The sequence below is a fragment of the Ursus maritimus genome, unplaced genomic scaffold (genome assembly GCF_017311325.1).
Source record: "Ursus maritimus isolate PB19 unplaced genomic scaffold, ASM1731132v1 scaffold_24, whole genome shotgun sequence".
In the NCBI taxonomy this organism is placed as follows: domain Eukaryota; kingdom Metazoa; phylum Chordata; class Mammalia; order Carnivora; family Ursidae; genus Ursus; species Ursus maritimus.
Window position 1 is genome coordinate 13,994,469 of NW_024424897.1, and position 24,133 is coordinate 14,018,601.

The 24,133-nt window shown below is 39.2% G+C and overlaps 1 protein-coding gene across 7 annotated transcripts in view; it reads left to right on the plus strand.

Annotated features, from left to right (window-relative positions):
- The window catches only part of BPTF (bromodomain PHD finger transcription factor), a 144,162-nt gene that overhangs the window by 106,018 nt on the left and 14,011 nt on the right, over positions 1-24,133 (plus strand). For 4 of the 7 annotated variants that reach the window (XM_040640379.1, XM_040640382.1, XM_008693638.2 and 1 more), the window contains 9 exons: positions 955-1,201; positions 1,939-2,090; positions 3,014-3,122; positions 7,225-7,442; positions 11,351-11,573; positions 12,265-13,181; positions 14,801-14,883; positions 15,173-15,398; positions 21,446-21,768. In XM_040640379.1, coding sequence (XP_040496313.1) covers positions 955-1,201; positions 1,939-2,090; positions 3,014-3,122; positions 7,225-7,442; positions 11,351-11,573; positions 12,265-13,181; positions 14,801-14,883; positions 15,173-15,398; positions 21,446-21,768 — 2,498 coding nt within the window. Of the gene's footprint in view, positions 1-954; positions 1,202-1,559; positions 1,722-1,938; positions 2,091-3,013; positions 3,123-7,224; positions 7,443-11,350; positions 11,574-12,264; positions 13,182-14,800; positions 14,884-15,172; positions 15,399-21,445; positions 21,769-24,133 lie in introns of all 7 variants that reach the window. The other 3 variants (XM_040640381.1, XM_040640380.1, XM_040640384.1) reach the window with 2 other exon arrangements.

The window sequence follows — 24,133 nt, forward strand, 5'->3', positions numbered from 1 at the left end:
AGAAACTATGTAAAATACCTCACATTATATTCAGGTGTATAGGGTGTGTACAGAAGCCATCCTCTATAGATTGGCTATGATGTCACTGGTGAGCAGTTTTCAATGGCAGGAGATAGGTCAGCATTACAATTTTGTCTTAGTACACATCTCAGCCCCACCATTAACTAGCTCTGTCCAGGCCAGTTACACAATCTCTCTGAGTCTCAGTTTTGTCATCTTTAAGTTACAATACGAGTAACTTTTTTGGGTTGGTCTGAGCATTAAATAAGATAATGATGATAAAGCATTCGCCACCAGGTGTGAAATCAGTGCCTCCTCTTGTTCTTACATGTGGAAGCTTACGTCATCATGTTGGTACGGTCAGGAAATATTAACAATCTACGATAAAAGATATACAAATTATCTTTAAAAACCCCGTAGTCTGATCACATTATCCCTCGCTGCATAAAATGGTCTAAAATATTTTTCTGTAAGAATGTTTGAGCTGGGTAGTGCAAGAAGTTTAGAAAATGTGTTTTATTATAATTTTCAGCTTGCTTGCTTACCTGTTTATCAACTTGAATAGGGATTATTTAAATATTGACATGTTTTTCATAATTGGAGTAGTTAACATTACAGTAAACCAGAAACCTTTTAAAGTTCTTATCATTTGCTCTGTGCTCTAAATTCTGCCACCAAGCAGCAAGGTATTCCTGTCTCCAGTAAGATTACCCATGTCTCTTTTTATTTGCAGTCTGAAAGCTTGGACAGGCTGTGATTTAGAGTTATAAAAATATTGCCTTCTTCAGGAAATTAAATTTAAAGGCAAATTTATAGGGACATATTTTCAGAAATATTTTAGAAATTTGACGCAGTTTCTTAGATTTGGAGAAATTAGGGCTGGACTTCTTGTAGAATGGTATTGTTTTTATTTAAACTGTTTTTGTTCATGTTTTCTCTCCTTGGCTTTTCTAGAAACGATTGGAACAGCAGAAGCCTACAGTAATTGCAGCTTCCACCACTTCCCCAACAAACAGTACAACTAGTACCATTTCTCCAGCACAAAAAGTTATGGTGGCCCCCATAAGTGGCTCAGTTACAACTGGAACTAAAATGGTACTCACTACTAAAGTTGGATCTCCAGCTACAGTAACATTCCAGCAAAACAAGAACTTCCATCAGACCTTTGCTACGTGGGTTAAGCAAGGCCAGTCAAATTCAGGTACACAACAGTTATTAAAGAAAAGATTACTTTCATTCATGGAAAAGAAATTTCATTCCTTTACTGAAATGAAACATTTCTTTAGAAAATTGTGTTTCTTCTGCAGCTGGTTGAGCAAACAAGCTGCAACAATTGGTTTGTTACAAATAATATTCATAATTATTACATTAGCGAAACTCCTCTCTTACATTATTTCACTTTCAACATTTACATAGTTCACTTACTTTGAGTGGAGAGGAATGTTTGTCTTAAAAATACAAAATGAGCCACATTTCATGCATTGGTGCCCTTCCTATAAGTCACTACGTTGCTGGTTATTTTAAATCTAAAGCTTATTAAATGTCTTATACCCCATTAGCCACCAGCACAGCTGCCACATCTGCTACAACCATTGCCAGCACAGGTCAGACGTTCCAAATTACAGGCAATCCAGTCACTATGGCAGGAAAAGTAATTACCAAACTGCCACTTCCTGCAAACAGCAAGATTGTCGCTGTAAATGTGCCAGCAACACAAGGAGGTAAGGGAAATGTGAAGAGTTTTAATTCACATTTGCCAGATCATACTGTCGCCATTATTTTTCATTTCCTTTTCACTGATTTCAGTCCTCGGATCTCACATTCTATGTAGCCCACTATAAAACCCTGCCACACGTAGTTTCTCCTCAGAAACCCAGCAACACCTGATGCATTTTATTAAAGGGGCAGTTGTTAATGACTTCTTCATCTTTTTTTAAGGCGTTGTTCAAGTACAGCAGAAAGTCCTGGGTATCATTCCATCAAGTACAGGTACAAGTCAGCAGACCTTTACTTCATTCCAGCCCAGGACAGCAACAGTCACAATTAGGCCCAATACCTCAGGCTCTGGAGGAACCACAACCACTTCACAAGTAAGAATTCTTTACGGGCTTATTTTGTTTTAAAGTGTTAAGCACACTAAGTGGAAGTTTTAGAACCGCCTTTTCCAGGATTAATCCAGCTTCTAATTTTCCTTTGCCTTTTACTTAATCTTTGACAAAGTACTGATTTTTTTAAAAAGCCTTCTATATTTCTAAGGATAAATCATATGTGAAATGTTAATTTTTAACATTTAATTAATAGCATATTCGTATATGTTATGAATCATCATAAATGCTTTCTAGGATTTTGTAAAGAAAATTCCTTCATATGAAACATTGGGCAGCATTAGAGCCCCCAGGGAAACTTGCTGTGCAGCTAACAAGTGGAATGAAAATAGAATCCATGGCATTATAACTAGTTTGTTATCAGCTGGTATGCACACATATCAGATACATCATTTCTTTGGCTCTAGTATCATGGAAAAGATTTGAAGTTTTGTAGACTCGAAAATGTTCTGAACCTAATTGTAAAACTGAAAATAATATGCTCTGTAGTCTCTTCTCTAAAACTGTGAAAGAACATTGGGTTTCCAATCTTACTATTATATTCTGTGGGTGACAGATATGTATTGGACCTCAGGGAAAATAGGACTCAACATTTTCCTGTGAGCGGCCATGGTGGTTATAGAACAGCGCTTCACTGGGTCTTGTCCCTCCCTTCTAGTCTGCAAAACTATACTTGGTATCAGTGACCAGGAATTTCATATGCTCTCATTTCAATTAAATTTTCTCCCCTCAGAATTCCATCTTTATTCTGATGCTTAATGTAATTTAAGATGTAATGTCCAAGAGCTTTTGTCATTTCTGTAGCCCTGTATATCAATAGAGAATGTTTAAAGATCTGTGTTCTAAGTCCATCATGCTTTTAGTCTTTTAAAAACATTTTAATTCATTGTCCTTTGTGTCATTTGTAGGTAATCACAGGGCCTCAGATCCGCCCTGGTATGACGGTGATTAGAACACCACTCCAACAGTCAACACTAGGAAAGGCAATTATCCGAACACCTGTGATGGTACAGCCAGGTATTCATCCCTCCAGCATTTTCATTTTACATGTAAACAAGTCTAGGAAATCTGTAATACTCTGTATTTGCCACTCTACATACTAAAAAAATACCGATTTTGAACGAATACTTCAAAGCATACTAAATTTCTAATCCATTGTGGGGTACATCCATATTACTTCATTTCTGGCATTTCCAATAAGGCAAAAAAACTGAACAGAGCAAAAGTCAATGATTTTTACATTGTCTTAAAGATAAAAAGTTGCGATGAAGATGCAATTTGGAATCTTTAAGAACCAAGTAAGGGGCACCTGACTGGCTCATTGGTGGAGCATGCGATTCTTGATCTTGGGGTTGGTTGTAGGTTCGAGCCCCACGTTACTTAAAAGAGATTAAGAGATTACTTAAAAATAAGTTGTTGTTTTTTTTACAGAACCAAATAAGATTTCATTTGAGTGTTTAAAGTTGAAACTATTTGATATCACATACATAGGGTCAGGCAGATTATCAAGTAGCAGCTGAGTCATGCTGCCAAAGCTGGACTCAGAGGCAAATTTATTTAATAAATATTTGAGTACCTACTCCAGGCAGTTGAAATACGCTGGAGGATAAAACAGACCAAAAACCCATATTCTTAAGTCTTTAATCAGTAGTTAGAAAAATATATAAAACAAGTCTTAAAGAAAACAGAAGGAAGTAGAATAAAAATACAAGTAATAATTAGAAAACAGAGAAGGGCGGGTGCCTGGCTTGTTTGGTCAATAGAGTGTGTGACTCTTGATCTGGGAGTTGAGAGTTCAAGCCCCATGTTGGGTATAGACATTACTTAAAAATAAAATCTTTTAAAAAAAGAGAGAAAAGGGAAAATGTTATTAAGATAAACCATTCTTTTGCAAGTCTGATCTTGAGAAATGGGAACAAAATGCTAGTTTACAAAATTACTGAGAAAGTGCTATAAAAATAGAATGAACTTTTTTTTTAAGATTTTATGTGTTAGAAAGAAAGAGAACGCAAGCAGAGGGAGAGCGACAAGCAGACTCCCCGCTGAGCAGGGAGACTGACGCAGGGCTAGATCCCAGGACCCCAAGGTTATGACCTGAGCCAAAGTCAAATGCTTAACCAACTGAGCCACTCAGGAGCCTCTAGAGTGAACTTTTTTTAATCAAAAGAGAATTGTGTATAGGAACCCATGTAGTAAGACCTTGGAAAATTCTCACTCCCCATACTCAGGAACTTAATCTATTTAAATAATGACGCATAAGTATATACTATGCTTATAAGTTTCAAGTCTCAATGACTCGTATCAAGGAAAGAAGTTTGGAAAGTTGCCATAGTATTTCCTACAAAAAATTCCAGACCTCATGGTTTTATGGGTAAAATTCTTTTAAATGATTAGAAAGCAACTTTTCTTATAAAAAAAAGTTCCAGGGCATAGGGGAAAGAAAAAATTAAATCTTTTCCATTTATTTTACAGTTTTAGCACAGTTCTAATATGAAATAAAGCACTGTTTTGTTTTTTTTTATTAAATAAAGGCAATTTTCTAAAGTCTAAACAGGATTTACCCTAGAAAAGAAAGCATGCTCCATTATTTCACTTAATGCTGCAGGGACAATTGATAAAATTTAGTATCTATTACTATTTAAAAATAGCTCTCAGGTAACTAAAGAGAACAATAAAAGTAATGTAAAGGAGAAAAAAAAATTATAGGGCAAATGGTAATATACTTACAAAACTGAAAATTTGTTAATTGCAAGATCTATAGAGCCTTTGTTCCGTATTGCCTTATGTAGCTTGAATTATGTGTTTGACTTGCATATGTGAATCCGTAGTTATACATATGAGTGTGTCTCATGTGTCAAAGAAAAGCAAGATGGCCAGTGGGTCCGGTGGGGCCCAGTGAAGATGTAGAAGATTCCTAGGAGTTGTGGCCAGAGAGGTGGAGGGTGGGTGGGTGTGTGTAGTGTGTCTCTGATCATGTGCAGATCAGCTTATCCTATTCCTATCACCACACTAGCCTTTCCCAAAATGGAATCCACAGATTTCCTGGATGTAATAAGAAAAATTTTTTAATTTTTGAATTTACATTTTGGTGATAATCTCAAAATAAATTAACATGTACATGTTGGGGATCATCTGAATGAGCAGCCCCAACCCTTTAATCCATCTGTGTTTATGATGGCATCATATCAGTACCAGGGTATCAACTAAAGTAATTGTTCATGCATTGTTCCTCAAACTGCAGTGCAGGGACATAATGTGGGGTCCAGAAGTTCTCAAATTAAAGCACTTGACTTCATATGATATACTTTTTTTTGGTCCATCTTAAGAATAAATGGGAGAGACTGAGGAAAGTTTAGAAGATAGAGTAATGATGGAAAATGTGTACTGCTGCTTGTTAGAGCATGTTGTACACCGCCCGAATTAGCACTGTGACACCAAAGGAAACGAGACCAGTAGAAGCAATTAAAGAGGCATTACAGGTGAGAATTTGCATTGTGACAGTGGTGTCATTTTGAATTAGGAAGGGAAGACTGGACTTACAGCAAATGATACTGGAATAATCAGTTTATAGTTTTGGTGGGGGTAGACCTCTGCCAACACATACCATGACTAAGAATGTACTTGAGAAGATATATCTGATTAGAGAATACAGGAAAACTTTAAAAGAAATAATTAAAGCCAGAACAAGAAAAAATACACACATACATATTGAAAAAACCCCACAAAACTGAGATTTAAAAGAAGAAATAAAAGGCAAAATGCGAAGCAGGAAGAATATATAATTGTAATTTATAACTTTAATCTGTAAAAAGCACCTATAAATAGGAAAAGAAAAGAAATGAGAAGAGTGTGGAGAGAGAATTCACAGATGAAGCATAATGACTTGACACAGATTTAGATGCTGACCCTCTATAGTAGTTGAAGAAATTCAGAGACCATGATGCTCTCACATCATTTCTGATTGCTGGAATATTGTACTTTAGTGATAGTACCTAGGGTTGGCAAGGGTTCAGTGAAATAGAAACTCAGTGATTGTGAGAGTATGGGTTGGTATAGCCTCTCTAAAATTCAATTTAGTACTGTGTTCCTATTAGAATATTGGGGGAAGTTTATTTTAAGGAAATAACTAGAAGTGTACAAAAATTTATAAACAGGGATTTCACAATAGCATTATTTTAAAAAAGATAGAAGGAGAAGGTATTCTGAATGTCAAAAGATTTTCAGTGTTATACATATGCAATGTTATACATAACCACCACTCATTAAAAGAAATATCTGTGTATATGTACAATGGGAAAAAACAGGAAATGAGTCTAAAACTTCAGAAATGTGATGGCATTTACTAATTAATAATGAATTGGGACATCATAAAGGTAAAATTAGCTACCAAATAATTACTCTTAGCAACTATTCCACAAGGGAAAAATTCCACCTGTTTTTTCTTCTAGTTTCAGCAAGTTAAATGAGAAGTGAAAGTTCTTAGAAGACTATAGAGCCACTCTAATTTAAATTCATTCATTCAGTAGATCTTGAACAATGAACTATGGAAGTATTCTTTGAGCATTTTGCCCTGATATGGAGGATAAAGTGATCCTTGACCTCGTGGTTCTCCCAAACTGTCTGGTGAAGAGCTAAGAGAAAAGCTCATTTATAAACATAATTGGTTCAAAATAGTCCTATTCTGTTTGTTATGTTTAAAACTCATATGAAATTCATATGAATTCATTATGTATTAGATTATCTTCTTATTTTAAATATTCCTGAGGAAAGGCAGCCTTCTAAAGTGGCTTTTTATATGTATTTTTTTTTTTCGGTCTTCCCTATTGTCATTTTAGCTTCAGACTCGTGGGAGGAATATTGATTGTGTTTTCACTCTACTGCAGATAGCAAGAACTGGGGAAAGGGTGTCAGTGAGCCGAGCGAAAACAGGTTCACTGACAGCCAGGCGGGACTCTGGGTGGGGGTATATGTCTCAGTGCATCATCCTTGGACTGACAGTATCACGTAGGTGTTTTTGAAAATTGAAAAGTATATGTTCATCTGACATGTTGAACAATATTTCAACTCAAAATACTGCATAAGGACGTGTAAGCCTTCATCGCGTTTGCTGTGTGTGTAGGTGCTCCTCAGCAAGTGGTGACTCAGATCATCAGAGGGCAGCCCGTCTCCACCGCCATCTCCGCCCCTAGTGCTGTTTCCTCAGCACCTGGGCAGAAGGGATTAACTTCAGGAACATCCAGCACAAATCTGCAGTCTTCAACCTCACAGTCCCCTCGCCCCCAACAGGGACAGGTGAAGCTTACCATGGCTCAGCTCACTCAGTTAACACAGGGCCATGTAAGTAATGCAACTTCATTTCAACCTTTTTTAAAGTTTTTCAACTTAGTTAACATTCTTCATTTTAACTTTAGAGGTGATCATCTATTTATTCTTGCAGTAAGTTTAAAAATATGTACTTAAGGCATCTGGGTGACTCAGTCGGTTAAGCATCCAGCTCTTGGTTTTGGCTCAGGTCACGATCTCAAGGTCATGAGATTGGTTCCCTGGGTCAGGCTCCATGCTGAGCAGGGAGTCTGCTTGAGATTCTCTCTCTCCTCCCTCTGCCCCTCCGCCTGCTTTCTCTCTCTCAAATACATCTTTTTAAAAAAACCAAAACCATGTACTTATTCTCAAAAGTTTATAATGCACTTTTTAAAGAAATGGCTGCTTCCTAGAGTCGAACAAAAATGCTTCTAAAGGGCGAGATGTAATAAATTTCAGTTGTCTAGAGTCCTTAGACTGTAAACTAAAACAGCCAGATGGATAATCTTTTTAACTACCAAAACGTTACTAGTTGACCGATTTCCGTGGGAGAAATAAAATTTGAATTACGTAAGTTGCTTTCTTGTAAGATTCAATATTATTATCAGTTCTTCTAGTAGTAATCAGTAGATTGAATGCAGTTCCTATAAAAATCCCAAGAGATTTTTTTGTGGAACTTAAAAATTTATGTGGAAGTGGAGAGGAGAAAGAATAACTATAACACTTTTGAAGAACAGGAGGCTTTGCCCTATGTGATAACCTGATACCAAAACTTCTCACAATGCCTCACTCATTAATACAGAAAGGTACAGACAACAAGGATTGATAGACCAGTAGCACAGCAGAGAATGCAGAAAGTGACCATATGTGGGCACTTATTCTACCATAGAGGTGTCATTACATGTCACTGAGAAAAGGACAGATTGTTCAGTAAATGGTGTTGGGACAATTGATTTTATATGGGAAGCTATGAAACTAGGCCACTACCTCACTCATAAACTCAATACCAGGAGGATAAAAGTCCTACCTCTGAAGGGTAAGGCTATAATGCTTTCAGAGGATATGATAGAAGAAAACCTTCATAACCTAAGGTAGGAAGAGAAAGGCTTTCTTACTTTAAAAAAAAAAGGACTAATGGTAAAGGAAAAGATTTATAAATTCAACTACATCAAAAATAAGAACTTCAGTTCAGCAAACATTATAAAAGTGGAAAGAATGAGAGAAGATATAAATACAGTCAAACAAGGACTATCCAAAATACATGAAGAATTACTAAAAATCAAAAAGGAAAAAAGGCAAAGCTCAGTAAAAAAAGAAAAGGCAAACAAACTTGAAGAGGAAAGAGGAAATCTAAATGTCCAAAATCAAAAAAAGTACTGAACTCTATTAGTAATGAGGGAAATGCATATTAAAACCATGTACAGGGGCGCCTGGGTGGCACAGCGGTTAAGCGTCTGCCTTCGGCTCAGGGCGTGATCCCGGCGTTATGGGATCGAGCCCCACGTCAGGCTCCTGCACAGGAAGCCTGCTTCTTCCTCTCCCACTCCCCCTGCTTGTGTTCCCTCTCTCACTGGCTGTTTCTATCTCTGTCGAATAAAGGTAGTATTTAAAAAAAAAAAAAAAAACCATGTACAGGGGCTCCTGGGTGGCTCAGTCGTTAAGCGTCTGCCTTCGGCTCAGGGCGTGATCCCAGAGTTCTGGGATCGAGCCCCACGTCAGGCTCCTGCACAGGAAGCCTGCTTCTTCCTCTCCCACTCCCCCTGCTAGTGTTCCCTCTCTCGCTGGCTGTCTCTCTCTCTGTCAAATAAATAAATAAAATCTTTAAAAAAAAAAAAAAACATGTACATAAGAGCTTGGTATAAATTAAAATATCAGACAGGATCAAGAATTGGCAACGACATGAAACAAAATGAACTTTCATGCACAACTGCTGGTGGTATAAATTGGTTTAGTCATTTGGAAAACTAGACATTATCTAGCAAAGTAGGGATATGTGCATACGTCCAGGAGTTTTTCTAGGTGTGTATTTCTTAACGACGTTCTTGTTCATGTGAGCACCAGGGTAATGGACATGAGTATTCATAGCAGCATGGTTCTCAAGAGTAAAAAACTGGCAATGACCCAAATGTCTGTCTACTGTCAATTAGGTAAATTGTGGTACATGCCTACAGCAATGAAAATGAAAAACTGCAGCCACACAGAACCACATGGTTGAGCTAAAAGAGCAAGTAACAAACATATTATGATTCCATTTGGATAAAATTCAGTAACAGGCAAAACTAGCTCTATTGTGTAGGGATATAGGCTGTCGCGTTGCCTACCTGGAGGGGCATCATTCCCATCGTGTTCTTCATGGATGGTGCTCTTGAAGTTGTGAACCTGTAGCCCTATAAAGATCTCTAACTGGCGCCGGGGGCTCAGTCAGTTAAGTGTCCAACTCTTGATTTTGACTCAGGTCATGATCTCGGGGTTGTGAGATTAAGTTCCATGTTGGGCTCTGCACCCCGCGGGGAGTCTGCTTGAGATTCTTTCTCTCCCTCTCCCTCTGCCCCCACCTCCACACACATGTTCTCTCTCTTCTGAAGTAAATAAAATAAATCTTAAAAACAAAAATCCAAAATTACGGGGTGCCCAGATGGTTGTCAGTTGAGTGTCCAAATCTTGGTTTCAGCTCAGGTCATGAGATCAAGCCCTGCGACGGGCTCTCCTCTTAGCAGGGAGTCTGCTCCAGATTCTCTCTTCCCCTCCGCCCCACATTCTCTCTAAAGATAAATCTTAAAAAAAAAAAATCCATGCCTATGCAGTAGCACTATGAGGAAGTGCAGTGTCGTGGTAGCAGTGAGAGTAGTGGTTACCTCCGGGGGGATAGAAGGGGATGGAGGTCAGAGCAGATCCCAGCGGGGGCTTCTTGGAGGCGTAATGGTGACCTGAATGCTGATTCTGTAGATGTTTACTTTATAATTGTTTTTTAAACTACTCTTGTGTTTTATGTCATTTTGAATATGTAAAAAACCAAATTTTCAAAATGCAAGAGTGAATAAGGGATTCATGAGTGAAGAATATGGAGTTCAGTACATGAACTTTGTGGTGTCGGTTTTGGCTGTTGAGAATCTGGGGTGGGTTGTTTTTACTTCGCTTTCTAACTCTCCGCCGTGTCCCTGGTAGTTAAGGTCACTGGATTAGTAAGTCCTGGACAAAAGAGGTAGTACATACAGAGCTTTTACTTCCTGGTCCCCATTTTGATAACTGTGGCATTAGCAGCCCTCCTGACTTGATGTTTGCATTCCCTGTCTAAACCCTAAGCTTTGTATGCTTGAGCGCACACAGAAACACACCATGGGTAACGCGGTGCATGTTGAAAAACTGAAACCGGGAGACCGGGGCTTCTCATTTTATCTCACCTATAACTTGGTCTCTAACTTTAGGCGCAAGTGACTTGAACTTTCAAACCTTGAATTTCTAATTAGTGATAAGATCATAGTAATATTTTCTCTCCCTACTCCACAAAGTCACAAGTCCATTATGAAGATCAAACAAGACAGCATGTATAAAGATGCTTTGAAAATTATAAAATAATGTGAATATAATATGGTTTAAAATCAGAATTTGGTGGGGACGTTAGTCATTCACCCCAGTGCCCTTATTTTATAGGTTGGGGAAAGTTAGATCTGGAGGAGTAATGTTACTTGTAGACAGATACCTGGCCGTCCATTTGGAGAGTTTGGACTGGAACTCTGGGTTGTTCATGTTTTTTCCACTATATAACATCAGTCTTTCCAAATAAATATTCTTATTTTAGCTTATCTGAATTCCTTCTGATGCTATTCTGTAGACATCGAAGTATATGTTTTCATGGTATTAAAGGATCTTCCCAACGTCAAAGTGATATACTTACAGATTGATGCTGTGAATACTGTTTACATGTTGTCTGTTCTTTTCCGCAGGGTGGCAATCAAGGTTTGACGGTAGTGATTCAAGGACAAGGTCAAACGACTGGACAGTTGCAGTTGATACCTCAAGGGGTGACTATACTTCCGGGCCCAGGACAGCAGCTGATGCAAGCCGCCATGCCAAATGGCACCGTTCAGCGGTTCCTCTTCACGCCTTTGGCAACAGCAGCCACAGCAGCCACCACCACCACCACCACCGTTTCCACTACAGCAGCAGGTAGAACTTGGGGTCACCAGAAATGCTGCATGTTATTACTCAAGTGGGATGGGAGGCCCACTGCTTATCTTTGAGAGGATATGCCTCAAGCCAGTGAGCTTACAAGATGACTGGTCAGCCTCACAGGATCTCTTGTTCCTGCAGGCCCCCTGCCCCCCCTTTCCCCCTATAAGAAATATAGAAAATTGGGGCGGGGAGCAAAAAATAGTGGCTATCATGGTAACTGTGCCCACACTTGCTTCTTGACCGGCCTTGGAGGCACTGATTGAGTCATGCAGATAATCTCAGGGCAGGTGGGCCTGTCCAGCTCATAGCCTACATCTGAGAGCTGCAGGTCCAGAACCACTTCGTTAGCCTCCTCTGGCAAGCTGCCCTCACTGTGCCATAGGAGAAAAATGAGGCGTTAGCATTAGCCTGTGCCGGAAGTCCTGGCTGATTTCCAGAGACCACCTTCCTTTAAAAACCAGCGCTCTGGAGAGTTTACAGTGTGTGCAGAGGGCAGCCTTGAAGCGGGACCCGGCTCCCCAGTTAGGAGAGTCTGACTCAAGTGTGTTTGTGGAACATTTCTGAGGCATCAGTCTTCTGTACTGAAATTGAGAATTCTCAGCTTTAGAAAATTGCTTCAAATTCTTCTTTTACCAAGGTCCTGTGTTCTAGAGTAATAGATATATTTGGTCTTTCTTTTTCACAGGTACAAGTGAACAAAGACAGAGTAAATTATCACCCCCAACACAGGTGCAACAAGCCAAAACCTTGCCACCAGCTCAGTCATCAAGTGTGAGTCCTCCAGAAGCCCAGCCACAGACTGCTCAGCCTTCAGCTCAGCCCCAGCCCCAAACCCAGCCCCCATCCCCAGCTCAGCCTGAAGTTCAGACTCAGCCTGAAGTTCAGACCCAAACAACTGTCGCATCCCATGTCCCTTCTGAAGCACAACCCACCCCAGCACAGTCATCCAAATCCCAAGTCGCAGTGCAGTGTCAGCCTCAAAGTAATGTCCAAGGACAGTCTCCTGCTCGCGTCCAAAGTCCACCACTGACTCGAATACGTCCATCGACTCCATCCCAAGTGTCTCCTGGACAGCAATCCCAGGTTCAGACTACAACCTCACAACCGATTCCAATTCAGCCACATACATCTCTTCAGATACCTTCCCAGGGCCAGCCACAATCACAACCCCAGGTACAGTCTCCAACTCAAACTCTTTCATCAGGACAGACGTTAAGTCAAGTTACTGTTTCATCCCCATCCCGTCCTCAGCTACAGATACAGCAGCCACAGCCCCAAGTCATTGCTGTGCCTCAGCTGCAACAACAAGTCCAGGTTCTCTCGCAGATCCAGTCGCAGGTTGTGGCTCAGATACAGGCTCAGCAAGGTGGTGTGCCCCAGCAAATCAAACTCCAGTTACCTATTCAAATCCAGCAAAGCAGTCCTGTGCAGACTCACCAGATTCAGAATGTGGTTACAGTGCAGGCAGCCAGTGTGCAAGAGCAGTTGCAAAGGGTTCAGCAACTCAGGGATCAGCAGCAAAAGAAGAAGCAGCAACAGATAGAAATTAAGCGGGAACACACTCTCCAAGCTTCTAATCAAAGTGAAATCATTCAGAAACAGGTAAAGTTATTAAGTAAAAGCAGCATGTTCAGTAGCTTGAATTATTGTGCTGTGCAGTAGACCTAGTGTTGGTTGTGTTAGGTTTCCGACATGAGACAACAGTCATTGATGGGTCAATTTAGAAGCAGCACTGGATTGACAAGAAATAACGAATGACTACCATGGCTTGGAACTCTTTGCTGGATGTAAACAATCAGTGCTTATTAGAAGAACTACCTGTATTCGGGGAGAACTAAGATGGGAAGAATGGAGTTAGGAGTTTAAGTACCACGAATACAAAACTTGAAGGTCTGACTAAGCTCAAAGCCACTTCAGGCGTCATAGCCCTTCGTTTGAAGTTATTTGCAGTTGTCATTCCTTAGTTTGCATGTAGACTAAGCAAATTCTAGACAGTGGAAACTCATTTGCATTTCCAGCCACACCTTTGTAAAAGGCTGACATTCTTCTCTTCCATAGCTTAAATAAAAAGTGGCATCCTGCAGTAGCGTCTTAGTGAAGTAAGGCCATTTAGAGGAGTTAGAATTATTCTGCTTAAAATGAAGTCACAGGTATAAGATCCTGCAGCATCACTGGAGAAAACCGTCTTGGCATCAACAGCGTGCACCACTCAGCATTAGTCAGGAGATTGAGTGTGGATTTCAAGTGTTCCCAAGTCATGAGACCTGCGTTCAGTTCCGGGGTCTTCCATTCACAGTCTGTGAAACTCATCTCTCTCCCCTGAGCTCTATATCCTCATTAATACTCCCTCTCTTTCCAGCCGTACAAGATTATTGTAATGATTGAATGAGGTGTCATGTATGTAGAAGCATTTTTTATTTTTTATCGGGATATGTTTGACATACGGCGTTGTATAAATTCAAGGTGTACAACGTGTTGATTTGATACATTGATACTTGGAACATGATTGCCGTTGTAGTGGTAGTCAGCACCTCTGTCACGTCCTGTGAGCATCATGTCTTTTAGTGGTGGGAATAATTAAGATCTGGTCTCTTAGCACGTTTGATGATTCTAATACAACGTGGTTAGAAGTACTTTTTAAACAGCAAAGGGATTTTAAAGGTGTATGGTAATATTCTTATAAATTGATGTCATGTATATGTTCAAATGCATCATTACCCAGCTTTTAGTATTGTGTAGTCTGTAAATTGAGAATTATTACAATGTCTGTCTTTATCCTAATCTCTGTGCCAAGTGGGACGGGGAGGAGGGGAAGTACTTGAAATTAATGCCGAGGAAGAGAGTGTAATGTTAAAAAAGGGGGGGGGGGCTATTGGAGAATGATCGCTGGGTTAAAATTACAGCTTATAGTACTTACTTAATCTCAAACAAGTGAGTTACGTTTTTCATGTCTTAGAATCTCATTTACAAAATTATCCCTTTCAGTGTTGTTAGGAGGAATAATTGAGGTAACATCAAGTGCTTACTTAGCACAGTGCCCAGTACACGGTAAGCACCCAGGACATATTGTTGTAGCTCTAATTTTATTTGTATTAGGATATAAAATTCTTGCAGTTTCTTTGGAAAACATACATGTGCTCAGATTTCTGCTGTTGTTATCTTATACCAACTTGCAGTCATTATATAAAATATGCATTTTGGGATTTTGTTCTGTCCTGAAGGTGGTGATGAAGCATAATGCTGTAATAGAACATTTAAAGCAGAAAAAGACCATGACTCCAGCTGAAAGAGAAGAGAATCAAAGGTAGGGAGAAATGTTTATAACCCAGGAACACAGGGACTCGTATACCTAGGCCTTTCCTCTTTAGCGTGCACATGCACCGGAGGTCTGAGTTTTGTGTTTTTTTAATCTTGGCTGAAGTTCATTAAATGAGAACACTTGGCACTATTAGCTGCTTGTAACTGGTTTGAATCACTCTTTGAAGCTTTCCAGTCACAGAAAGTTTATCGGCCGTAGAGACATAGAAAAATTATTTCTTAAGCCTTTCGGAATGAAATGCCCAGCATTACATGGATTGTGTATTTCTCTCTAGAATGATTGTCTGTAACCAGGTGATGAAGTATATTTTGGATAAGATAGATAAAGAAGAAAAACAGGCAGCAAAAAAACGGAAGCGTGAAGAGAGCGTGGAACAGAAACGTAGCAAGCAGAATGCCACCAAGCTCTCCGCACTGCTCTTCAAACACAAAGAACAACTCAAAGCTGAAATATTAAAAAAGAGAGCGCTCCTGGACAAAGACCTACAGATTGAAGTGCAGGTAGGAAGGTATTTCCTTTCCTTCTGTGTCCAACATTTAGCATTTAAATTTATTCTTTTTTCCACTTACAACTTTGGCTAAGCTTTAAATGTCAGCTTGTTTCCAGAACTTACATTTTTGTACAGAAACTAAAAACAGTGGGACATGGGTCTTTTGAAATAGGACAGGTTTTATATTTGAAGGTATATTGTAATCTCTAATGTAATCACTCTAAGCAGTCTATTGATTTAAAGAAAAACATTTTGAGAACCCTCTTTGGGATAGCTTTTATGTTCTATGACATAGTCCTGCCAGTAGTTATCAGGAGCTAAGTTTCGTGAAAAAAAGACATCTGTTCACACATATTTGAACAGCTTCTTTAAAAAGAAGTAGGCTATCTAAACATCCCTAGAAGTACCTTGTATATTTTAAGAAGATGAGAAGTATTTTTTAAAAAGTGATCATCCCAGCAACCAACATGACACAACTCTGAGACATGAGAGATCTTCCCACTCAAGTCAGAAGCCAGATGACGGTGCCAAAACTCAACGTTATTATTTATCACCTCCGAAAATTTCTACCTAGTGTGTTAAGTCAAGAAAAGAAAAAAAAAGGAGATAAAATTCTTATTGTATATGATACAATTATTATATCAAAACCCCAGAAGATGAATTTTATTTGTGAGAGATTTCGGTGAGGTGGTCACACGCTAGATACATGTTGAGACTACAAGCGTTGTGAAATTGCATAAACAAAAGAGCCAGTTCACAGTAGCAAATATTCCCTCTCACCTTAAGATCCATTTCCCATCAAAAATTCTAATGGATGGCACAGTCGTTAAGCGTCTGCCTTCTGCTCAGGCCGTGATCCCAGAGTTCTGGGATCGAGCCCCACATCAGGCTCCTCCGCTAGGAGCCTGCTTCTTTCTCTCCCACTCCCCCTGCTTGTGTTCCCTCTCTTGCTGGCTGTCTCTCTCTGTCAAATAAATAAATAAAATCTTTTAAAAGAAAATTCTAATATGAGAAAGGAAACCACAAAAATAATAGAAGAAAACAAGATTGTCATTTTTGTAATTTCAGAGTAGGGAAAACCACTCCTGCGCATTACAGATTTCAGATGCCACAAAGGAAAAAGATTTGATGACAAGAAAAAAATTTTATATAGGAAGAAAGAAAATACCATAAACAGTATTGAAAAGTAGGTAACGAACAGGAAAAAAATTTCGTGACATTGATGACTGAGTTAGTATTCCAAAAATTTAAAGAGCTCTTAGGTCAGTAAGAAAAAGATGAATATTGGTTAATTAGATAAGGGGAATCCTATCACAATATATACGTATAGCAAGTTATTACAACATATACTTCAAATATCTTGCAATTTTTGTCAGTGATACCTCAATAAAGCTGAAATTTTAAAAAAAAGAACACTCTAGTACAAGAATGTGTAAGATATACAAATAGGCAATTTTCAAATGTAAAAATGCCAAATACCAGTAAACATATAAAAAGATAGTCAACCTAGGGACGCGTGGGTGGCTCGGTTAAGTGTCTGCCTTCAGCTCAGGTCGTGATCTCAGGGGCCCTCGAGCCCCGTCTCGGGTTCCCCACTCAGCGGGAGGCCTGCTTCTCCCTCTCCCTCTGCCTGCTGCTCGCCCTGCTTGTGCTCTCTCTGTCAAATAAATAAAATCTTAAAAAAAAAAAAAAAGTCAACCTAAATACTAGGAGTGAAATGAAAATACTGTTTTTCTAGAGAAAATATCATGTATTTCTAGAGAACATTATGTCAGCGTATATCAAAAGACTCTAGGGCACCTGGGTGGCTCAGTTGGTTAAACAACTGCCTTTGGCTCAGGTCATGACCTTGGAGTCCCAGGATCGAGTCCCACATCAGCTTAGCAGGGAGTCTGCTTCTCCCTGTGACCCTCTCGCGCTTTCTGTTACTCTCTCTCTCAAATAAAATCTTCTAAAAAAAAAAAAAGACTCTAAAATGTGGATATTCTGATATTCCATAATTTCAGTTCAAGAAATTCATCTAAGAAACAGGCAAGATATATGAGTAAGGACATAGTGAATGTTAATAAATATAACAAAAATTTGGAATCAGCCTGAAATCCACAGAGAAGAGATTGGTAATCAGTATTTCTCAACAGAAGCACTTCGGGCCCTTTCCACAGGCCAGATTTTTACACACTGTAGAAAGTATAGCATTGGGTACTAAATGCTAGTATCATCATCTTCAACCCAAAAAATGAGCTTGTCCCCTCTACCTACATTCTCAAATACTCAAGGTACCAGCAGCACCCTCAGCTGGGAACCACTGGATTAAATACACTTGAGAGTGTCCACACAATGGGCTACCATTTTAACAAAACAGTGTGTGTAGGATTGGTCCTTTTTGTTTTTAATTCTTTGGGGAAATTCTCAATGATAAATGCTTCAACGAAAAATTCAGGTTGCAGAATAGTATCTGTACTGTGACTTACCCATTCAATTCACTCAGCAGGTATTTATTTAACATCTAATGTGTGTCGTTAGCTATTCCCACTCCATATTCTGCACAGAGTGGGGAGATACTTAACAGTCTGTATTCTTTACATATAAATAAGTATATTGGACATGTACATTCAGATGTCTTTCAAAGTAATTACCTTGGCCAACAAATAAAAATAATCTGTAAGTCAATGTGACCCCTGCCATAGATTACCATTTTAAAATAATTTTAGAATGTATCTTGTATGTATTATTTTTAATAGATATATTCGTGTATAAATGTAATTTATACAGAAATGGAATCACACTGGAGACAACATATACTGAACATTCTTCTGCATTCATTATACTGTGCAGCCATTTAAAAATATTTCTGCTATAAACATTCTCAGTGTGGTCTTCTTGACAGTACATTACATAATCTAATAAGGAAGAAAATTTGTTACAGTTTAAGAAAGAAGACGTTCAGTATTATTTTAACTAGAATTTATGGCTAAGATAATTTGCTTTGAAGGGCAATATTCAAATGTATATGTACTAGCATATTTTTAAAATAATTTTTAATTTTAATTTTATTTTTTTATTTTCAAGATACGTGATTGGTCCTTTATGTTCTTGTATGATGTCTACTTGTCTCTTTTTTTGTTAAATAAGCTATTTTTTAGAGCAGTTTTAAATTTACAGAGAAATTATGGAGAAAGAATTCTTGTATACTATCCTCTCACGCCCCCTCACCACATACACACCCAGATTTCTCTGTTACCATCTTGCATTAGTGTGGCCATGTTTTACAGCTGATAAGCCAATATTGCATTATTATTAACTAAAGTCCATGGTTTACATTGTTTCACTCTTTGTGTTATGCAGTCCTAGGAGTTTGACAAATGCATCATGTCATGTATCCATGTTACATACAGAATACAGAATCCTATCATTATAGTATCGTACAGAATAATTTCACTGACCTAAAAATGTCCTGTGTTCCACATTTTTCTCTCTCCTCCATCCCCCTGTTCTTCTCTTATTGATAAAATAATTTATTATTTAGTAGAAATTAAACCTTCATTTAGCTCTTTGAACACCTCAAACATAGTATTACACAGTTTTTGTCAAATTGTTATATAAAATTAATTTCATTTGTAATGAATTCAGATTCAGTTGTTTGTTTTTTTGTAAGAGAGAGAGTGCGAGCGGGGTGGGGATGGGGTACAGAGGGAGAGAGAGAGAGACTCTTAAGCAAGTTTCACCCCCAGCACAGAGCCTGATGCAGGGCTCTATCTCACAACCCTGGATCATGACCTGAGCCAAAATCAAGAGTCAGTCACTTAACCGACGGAGCCAGCCGGGCTCCCCAGATTCAGTTATTGATTTTGTTGGTTGTTTTTTTTCATATCACATGTTTTCATTTGGTTTGCATTTGGATTTTTTTTTAAGATTTTATTTATTTAGTTGTCAGCACAAGCAGGAGGGAGAGTAGCAAGCAGAGGGAGAGAAGCAGGCCCCCCACTGAGCCGGGAGCCCGATGTGGGACTCGATCCCAAGACCCTGGGATCATGACCTGAGCTGAAGGCAAACGCTGAACTGGCTGAGCCATCCAGACGTCCCAGCATTTGGTCTTTAATTGAGAAGAGTTTTGTTTTTGTTTCCTCTCTGGAGGCCCAGTGTAGACCAGCCAGACCTTCCATCAAGCAGGTAGCCTATTCTTGGGGCCCGCTCCCACACTTGAGTCCCCTTCTCTGTGTAGAAACTGGTTGTTGTTGGGCTACCACCTCCTAGTTCTGAATCTGAAGTCTGCAGGCCTACAGTGTTAGCCCTGTGCAGTTTTGTGTTTCCATTTCACAGAGACATTTATTATTATTCAAGCATGGCTCTATCTTTTCAGTTTTCTCTGTTTTATATTTTACTATCATTGGTATGCTTTTGAAGCAGGGGATCAAAGTGTGTAACCACTATAACATCTTTTTTTTTTTTTAAGTGACTTCTGTGCCCAATACGGGCCTCAAACTCATAACCCCGAGGTCGATAGTCACATGCTCTCCCAGCTGAGCCAGCCAGGTGCCCCACCCCCACTATGCCATCTTGATTTTTCTAAAATCTGTTTCATTATGTTACAAACACATCATATTAACTAGGAAAATGGCTCCCAAGATTTACTTTCTTCCCTTGGAGGAAGTTTAGACTTTTTTTTTTTTTTTTTAAGATTTATTTATCTATTTATTTGACAGAGAGACACAGCGAGAGAGGGAACACCAGCAGGGGGGGTGGGAGAGGGAGAAGCAGGCTTCCCACCAAGCATGGAGCCCAGTGCGGGGCTCAATCCCAGGACCCTGGGATCGTGACCTGAGCCGAAGGCAGACGCTTAACAACTGAGCCACCCAGGTGCCCCTAGACTTTCTTTTTAAATACAGAAGGGTTGCTGAATAGTCGTACAACTTACCTTCTCACTTACAAGACTATCTAGATGCTAGAGAGAAAAAATAGATTCATTAAACAGGGACCATTCAGGTTTGGTTGTTAGAATTTTTGTGATGTTTATGGGGCACCTGACTGGCTGGGTCATTGGAGTATGTGACTCTTGATTTTGGGGTCAAGTTTGAACCTCACATTGGATGTAGAGATTACTCTAAAATGTTTTTTTGTGTGTGATGTTTAAAGGCTTGCTCATAGGGGCGCCTGAGTGGCACAGCGGTTAAGCGTCTGCCTTCGGCTCAGGGCGTGATCCCGGCGTTGTGGGATCAGGCCCCACATCAGGCTCCTCCGCTATGAACCTGCTTCTTCCTCTCCTACTCCCCCTGCTTGTATTCCCTCTCTCGCTGGCTGTCTCTCTCTCTCTGTCAAATAAATAAATAAAATCTTTAAAAAAAAAAAAAAAAGCTTGCTCATAGCAGTGATTTATTTACACCAAGTTTGTACATGGATGCCAATGACAATGACTTTTTTTTCTCTAGAGAAATAATCATTTCAAAGAATAAGTTGTAGCACTAGGTAACAGAGGTGTGTCTATAAAGTATTTCACCTGAAGAGAAATAAGGATTGTAACTTATGTCAAAATGCATATTGATAAAATAGCTTTCCCTGCATTCTTAAATTCTAGACATAGGAGCGTAATAAACAAGGCAAGTCTGTCTCTCATTCAGCTTTTGAATATCATGTTCAGTTCATGTTGGGTCTCACTCTAAGGACACAGATGGAGAGCAGCGAGAAGGAAGCAGCCAGTGGGTGAGGACACTTGAAACCCCATTCTGAGCACCAACTGAAATAACCCGGACACAACATGGGCAAGCCAGGAGGGGACATTGTTTTCAGAAATTTGGTCATCTTTCTGTCAGATCTTTGAAGACAGTTAGCAGCTTTCTAGTTGTTAAATAATCTTCACTTTATATTTCTAGTTGTTTTGATTGGGTTTAAAGTATAGTTAGGACACTGCATTTCCTCACCTCCTCACACTAGGCTGAACTGTGGAGCTGCTCCGACAAGGGAGGTGTAAGGTAAGAAGGAAGGTCATGTAAAGTCCTCTGGCCAAGTCATGCATTTATGTAAGTTGAATGACGGTCTCGTATTGTCTTTAATTGACAACAGGAAGAGCTCAAGAGAGACTTGAAAATTAAGAAAGAAAAAGACATGGTGCAGGCCACAGCAGTGGCGGCCACCTCACCTGCAGCACCGCCTGCGCCTCCGGCCCCTCCGCCTTCACCCCCGCCTCCGCCTCCCCCGCAGCACACAGGCCCCCTGTCCACGGCCACGGCCACTCTGCCTGCAGCTTCCCAGAAGAGGAAGCGAGAAGAAGAAAGAGACTCAAGCTCCAAGTCCAAGAAGAAGAAAATGATCTCTACTACCTCAAAGGAAACTAAGAAGGACACAAAGCTTTACTGTATCTGTAAAACGCCTTACGATGAATCTAAGTGAGTAGATCTTTCTGGGCTCTAGTTTATTTTCTTAAAAGTTTAGCTGTTAAATTTCCAGTTGTGAAGAAAATGAGTATATTGGTAGCAATGTCAATGAAAGTATTTGAAAGTAAGGGTCATGATGTTTCATCTGTGGTCTTGAAGCTGATATTCTTAAACTCGACACTAGAGAAGTAAAAATTTTGTATTTTACGTGTTCATGATTTATGTTTGTTCTTCATCATTTTCTTTTCTGTCAAAAACAAGCTATCTGTTGCTCTTTTGCTTTCTCCTCTTCTCTCTGGATTAACTCCACATCAATCGATAATGCTGTCCGGAGAAGGAGGTATATAACTACCACTGCCCAAAGTTGAGAGCATCCTTTCTGGAATCTGTTCACAGCCTTATGATTACATCAAATCTTAGAGATTATCTGACTATGAATGGTGCCCAAGGTTTCAAGTTTGAGTGGTTTTGGTTTTATGTTTAATTTTAAGCAATTCTATGTTTTTTATATTGGAATACTGAAACTTAATATTATTTTTGTCGAAGTTCCCACTCTCTTTTTGGGGACAAAAGCTGGAGTGTTCTTTTCACTCAGTCCTCAAGAATGACGCTCAAATATGTGATAATAAAGCATGGCAGCTGGAAGCTGTTTTTGACTGTTGTGACTTGTATTCAGTGATGCATACAAGATTTTAGAAACACTAATCCATTAATGCAGTTTCATTTTTTTTTTATCATTATCATTCAACGAAGTATTTAGCTTTCATTTCGAGCATTTAAATGTAGGCCAGCTTTTTAAAGGCAAGATTAACTACGGTATTTTTTGCAGTATGATAAAGTTTGTGCTAAAAATATATTATTTAGAGTTAGCCATGCTTAATATCTACCTTCAGTGGATGCCTAACCAATTTATAAAATTGTGATCTCTTCAGTGATTTTTTTTAAGTTGCAACATTGAAGCTGCTTCGGCAGTGCTATTTAGAATTATAACCAGGTGCTGGAGCAGCACTTTTTGTTGCTAGATTTAGCTGTGCGATGAATTAAACACCTGTTTTGGCATCTTCCCTTTTCATTGTCTTTACTGGAAATGATAGATAATGTGGAAAGTGGGGCCCTGCTGACTGATTTTGCCCTTAGTCTAATACAAGCATGTTTCCCCTTAAGCACAAGAATACTCAATGATTTACAGAACAAAACAACATGGTTTACTTTCTTTACAAAAATATCTGCTTATGGACTTTATGTAAATAATTAGACTTCTTCGGCTTATTTAAAATATTCAGACCGCAGAAATTCATTTCGCACACAACACTTTTGTCATACTGCAGTTGCATATCTGAGGCACGCATGAACACGTGCTCATTCTGCTACATTCGCCTCATTATCTTGTGGGTGTTTCATATTTTTCAGTTTCTTGTTATTAAAATTCCAGTGTACCAGGTTCATTCACTCCCTGTTCTAGTTGGGATGAGTTAGTGTTTTTTAGGAGTATTTTGTAGTCTCTTGTACCAGACTAGGCTGGTTTGGGAATCTAGTGAGAGTGACTGAAACTTGAAATTCAAGTCCCGAGCTTATTTCCAGAATACATAGCCTGCCGTCTGGTGAAGGCAACATACAGAAACACCTTGAAGGCTCAGCCCCCACACGTGGCAGTGAAAATCATGCAGGAGTCTTAATTCAAAAGAAAAAAATTACGAAATTATGGAATGGGATGAACTACACAATCATATATTATTCCTTTACAAATTCATACGGCAGGTTAGTTTGAGGACTACTTCCATTTCTCCAAGTGAATCTACCAAGAAGCACTTGGGTAGAATCATATCAGCAAGGCCAGTCTGATCCCTTGAGAGTCACACGAGTTCTTGCTATGAGTTTTACATGGCATTCCTACATAGCTCCCGTCAGCATTTTTAGATACACTCTGTGTTTGTCATAGAGATGCTTTTCATTCATTCTGTCACTTGGGATCTTACCTTACTCAAGCCTTGAGGGTTAACTGAGTGGGATTACCCTCAGTTACACACTCATACAGTCCCAGCTCGCCAGTTACTGCGGAACCTCTTGCTGTTTCAGCTACCTTTTCTTACTTCTCACTCCACGATGTGTATCCCCCGTTTTGAGTTGAAGCAGTTCCTTACCGGGTACTTAACCTGGTCACTCTCCACATTGTCACATACATTACATTGAAAAACTGGCCCATGTCATAATCTGTTACAATTAGATTAAATTCCCAGGTTAATTTAGAAAACTTAGTACAAATTGAATTACCACATGTACCTTTCTTAGATTTCTTCTTCATATCATATTTTGACCATTTATGTTCTACACCTGGCTGACCTGCATGTTCCTTGTAGTATAACTTCTCCTTGGTGTT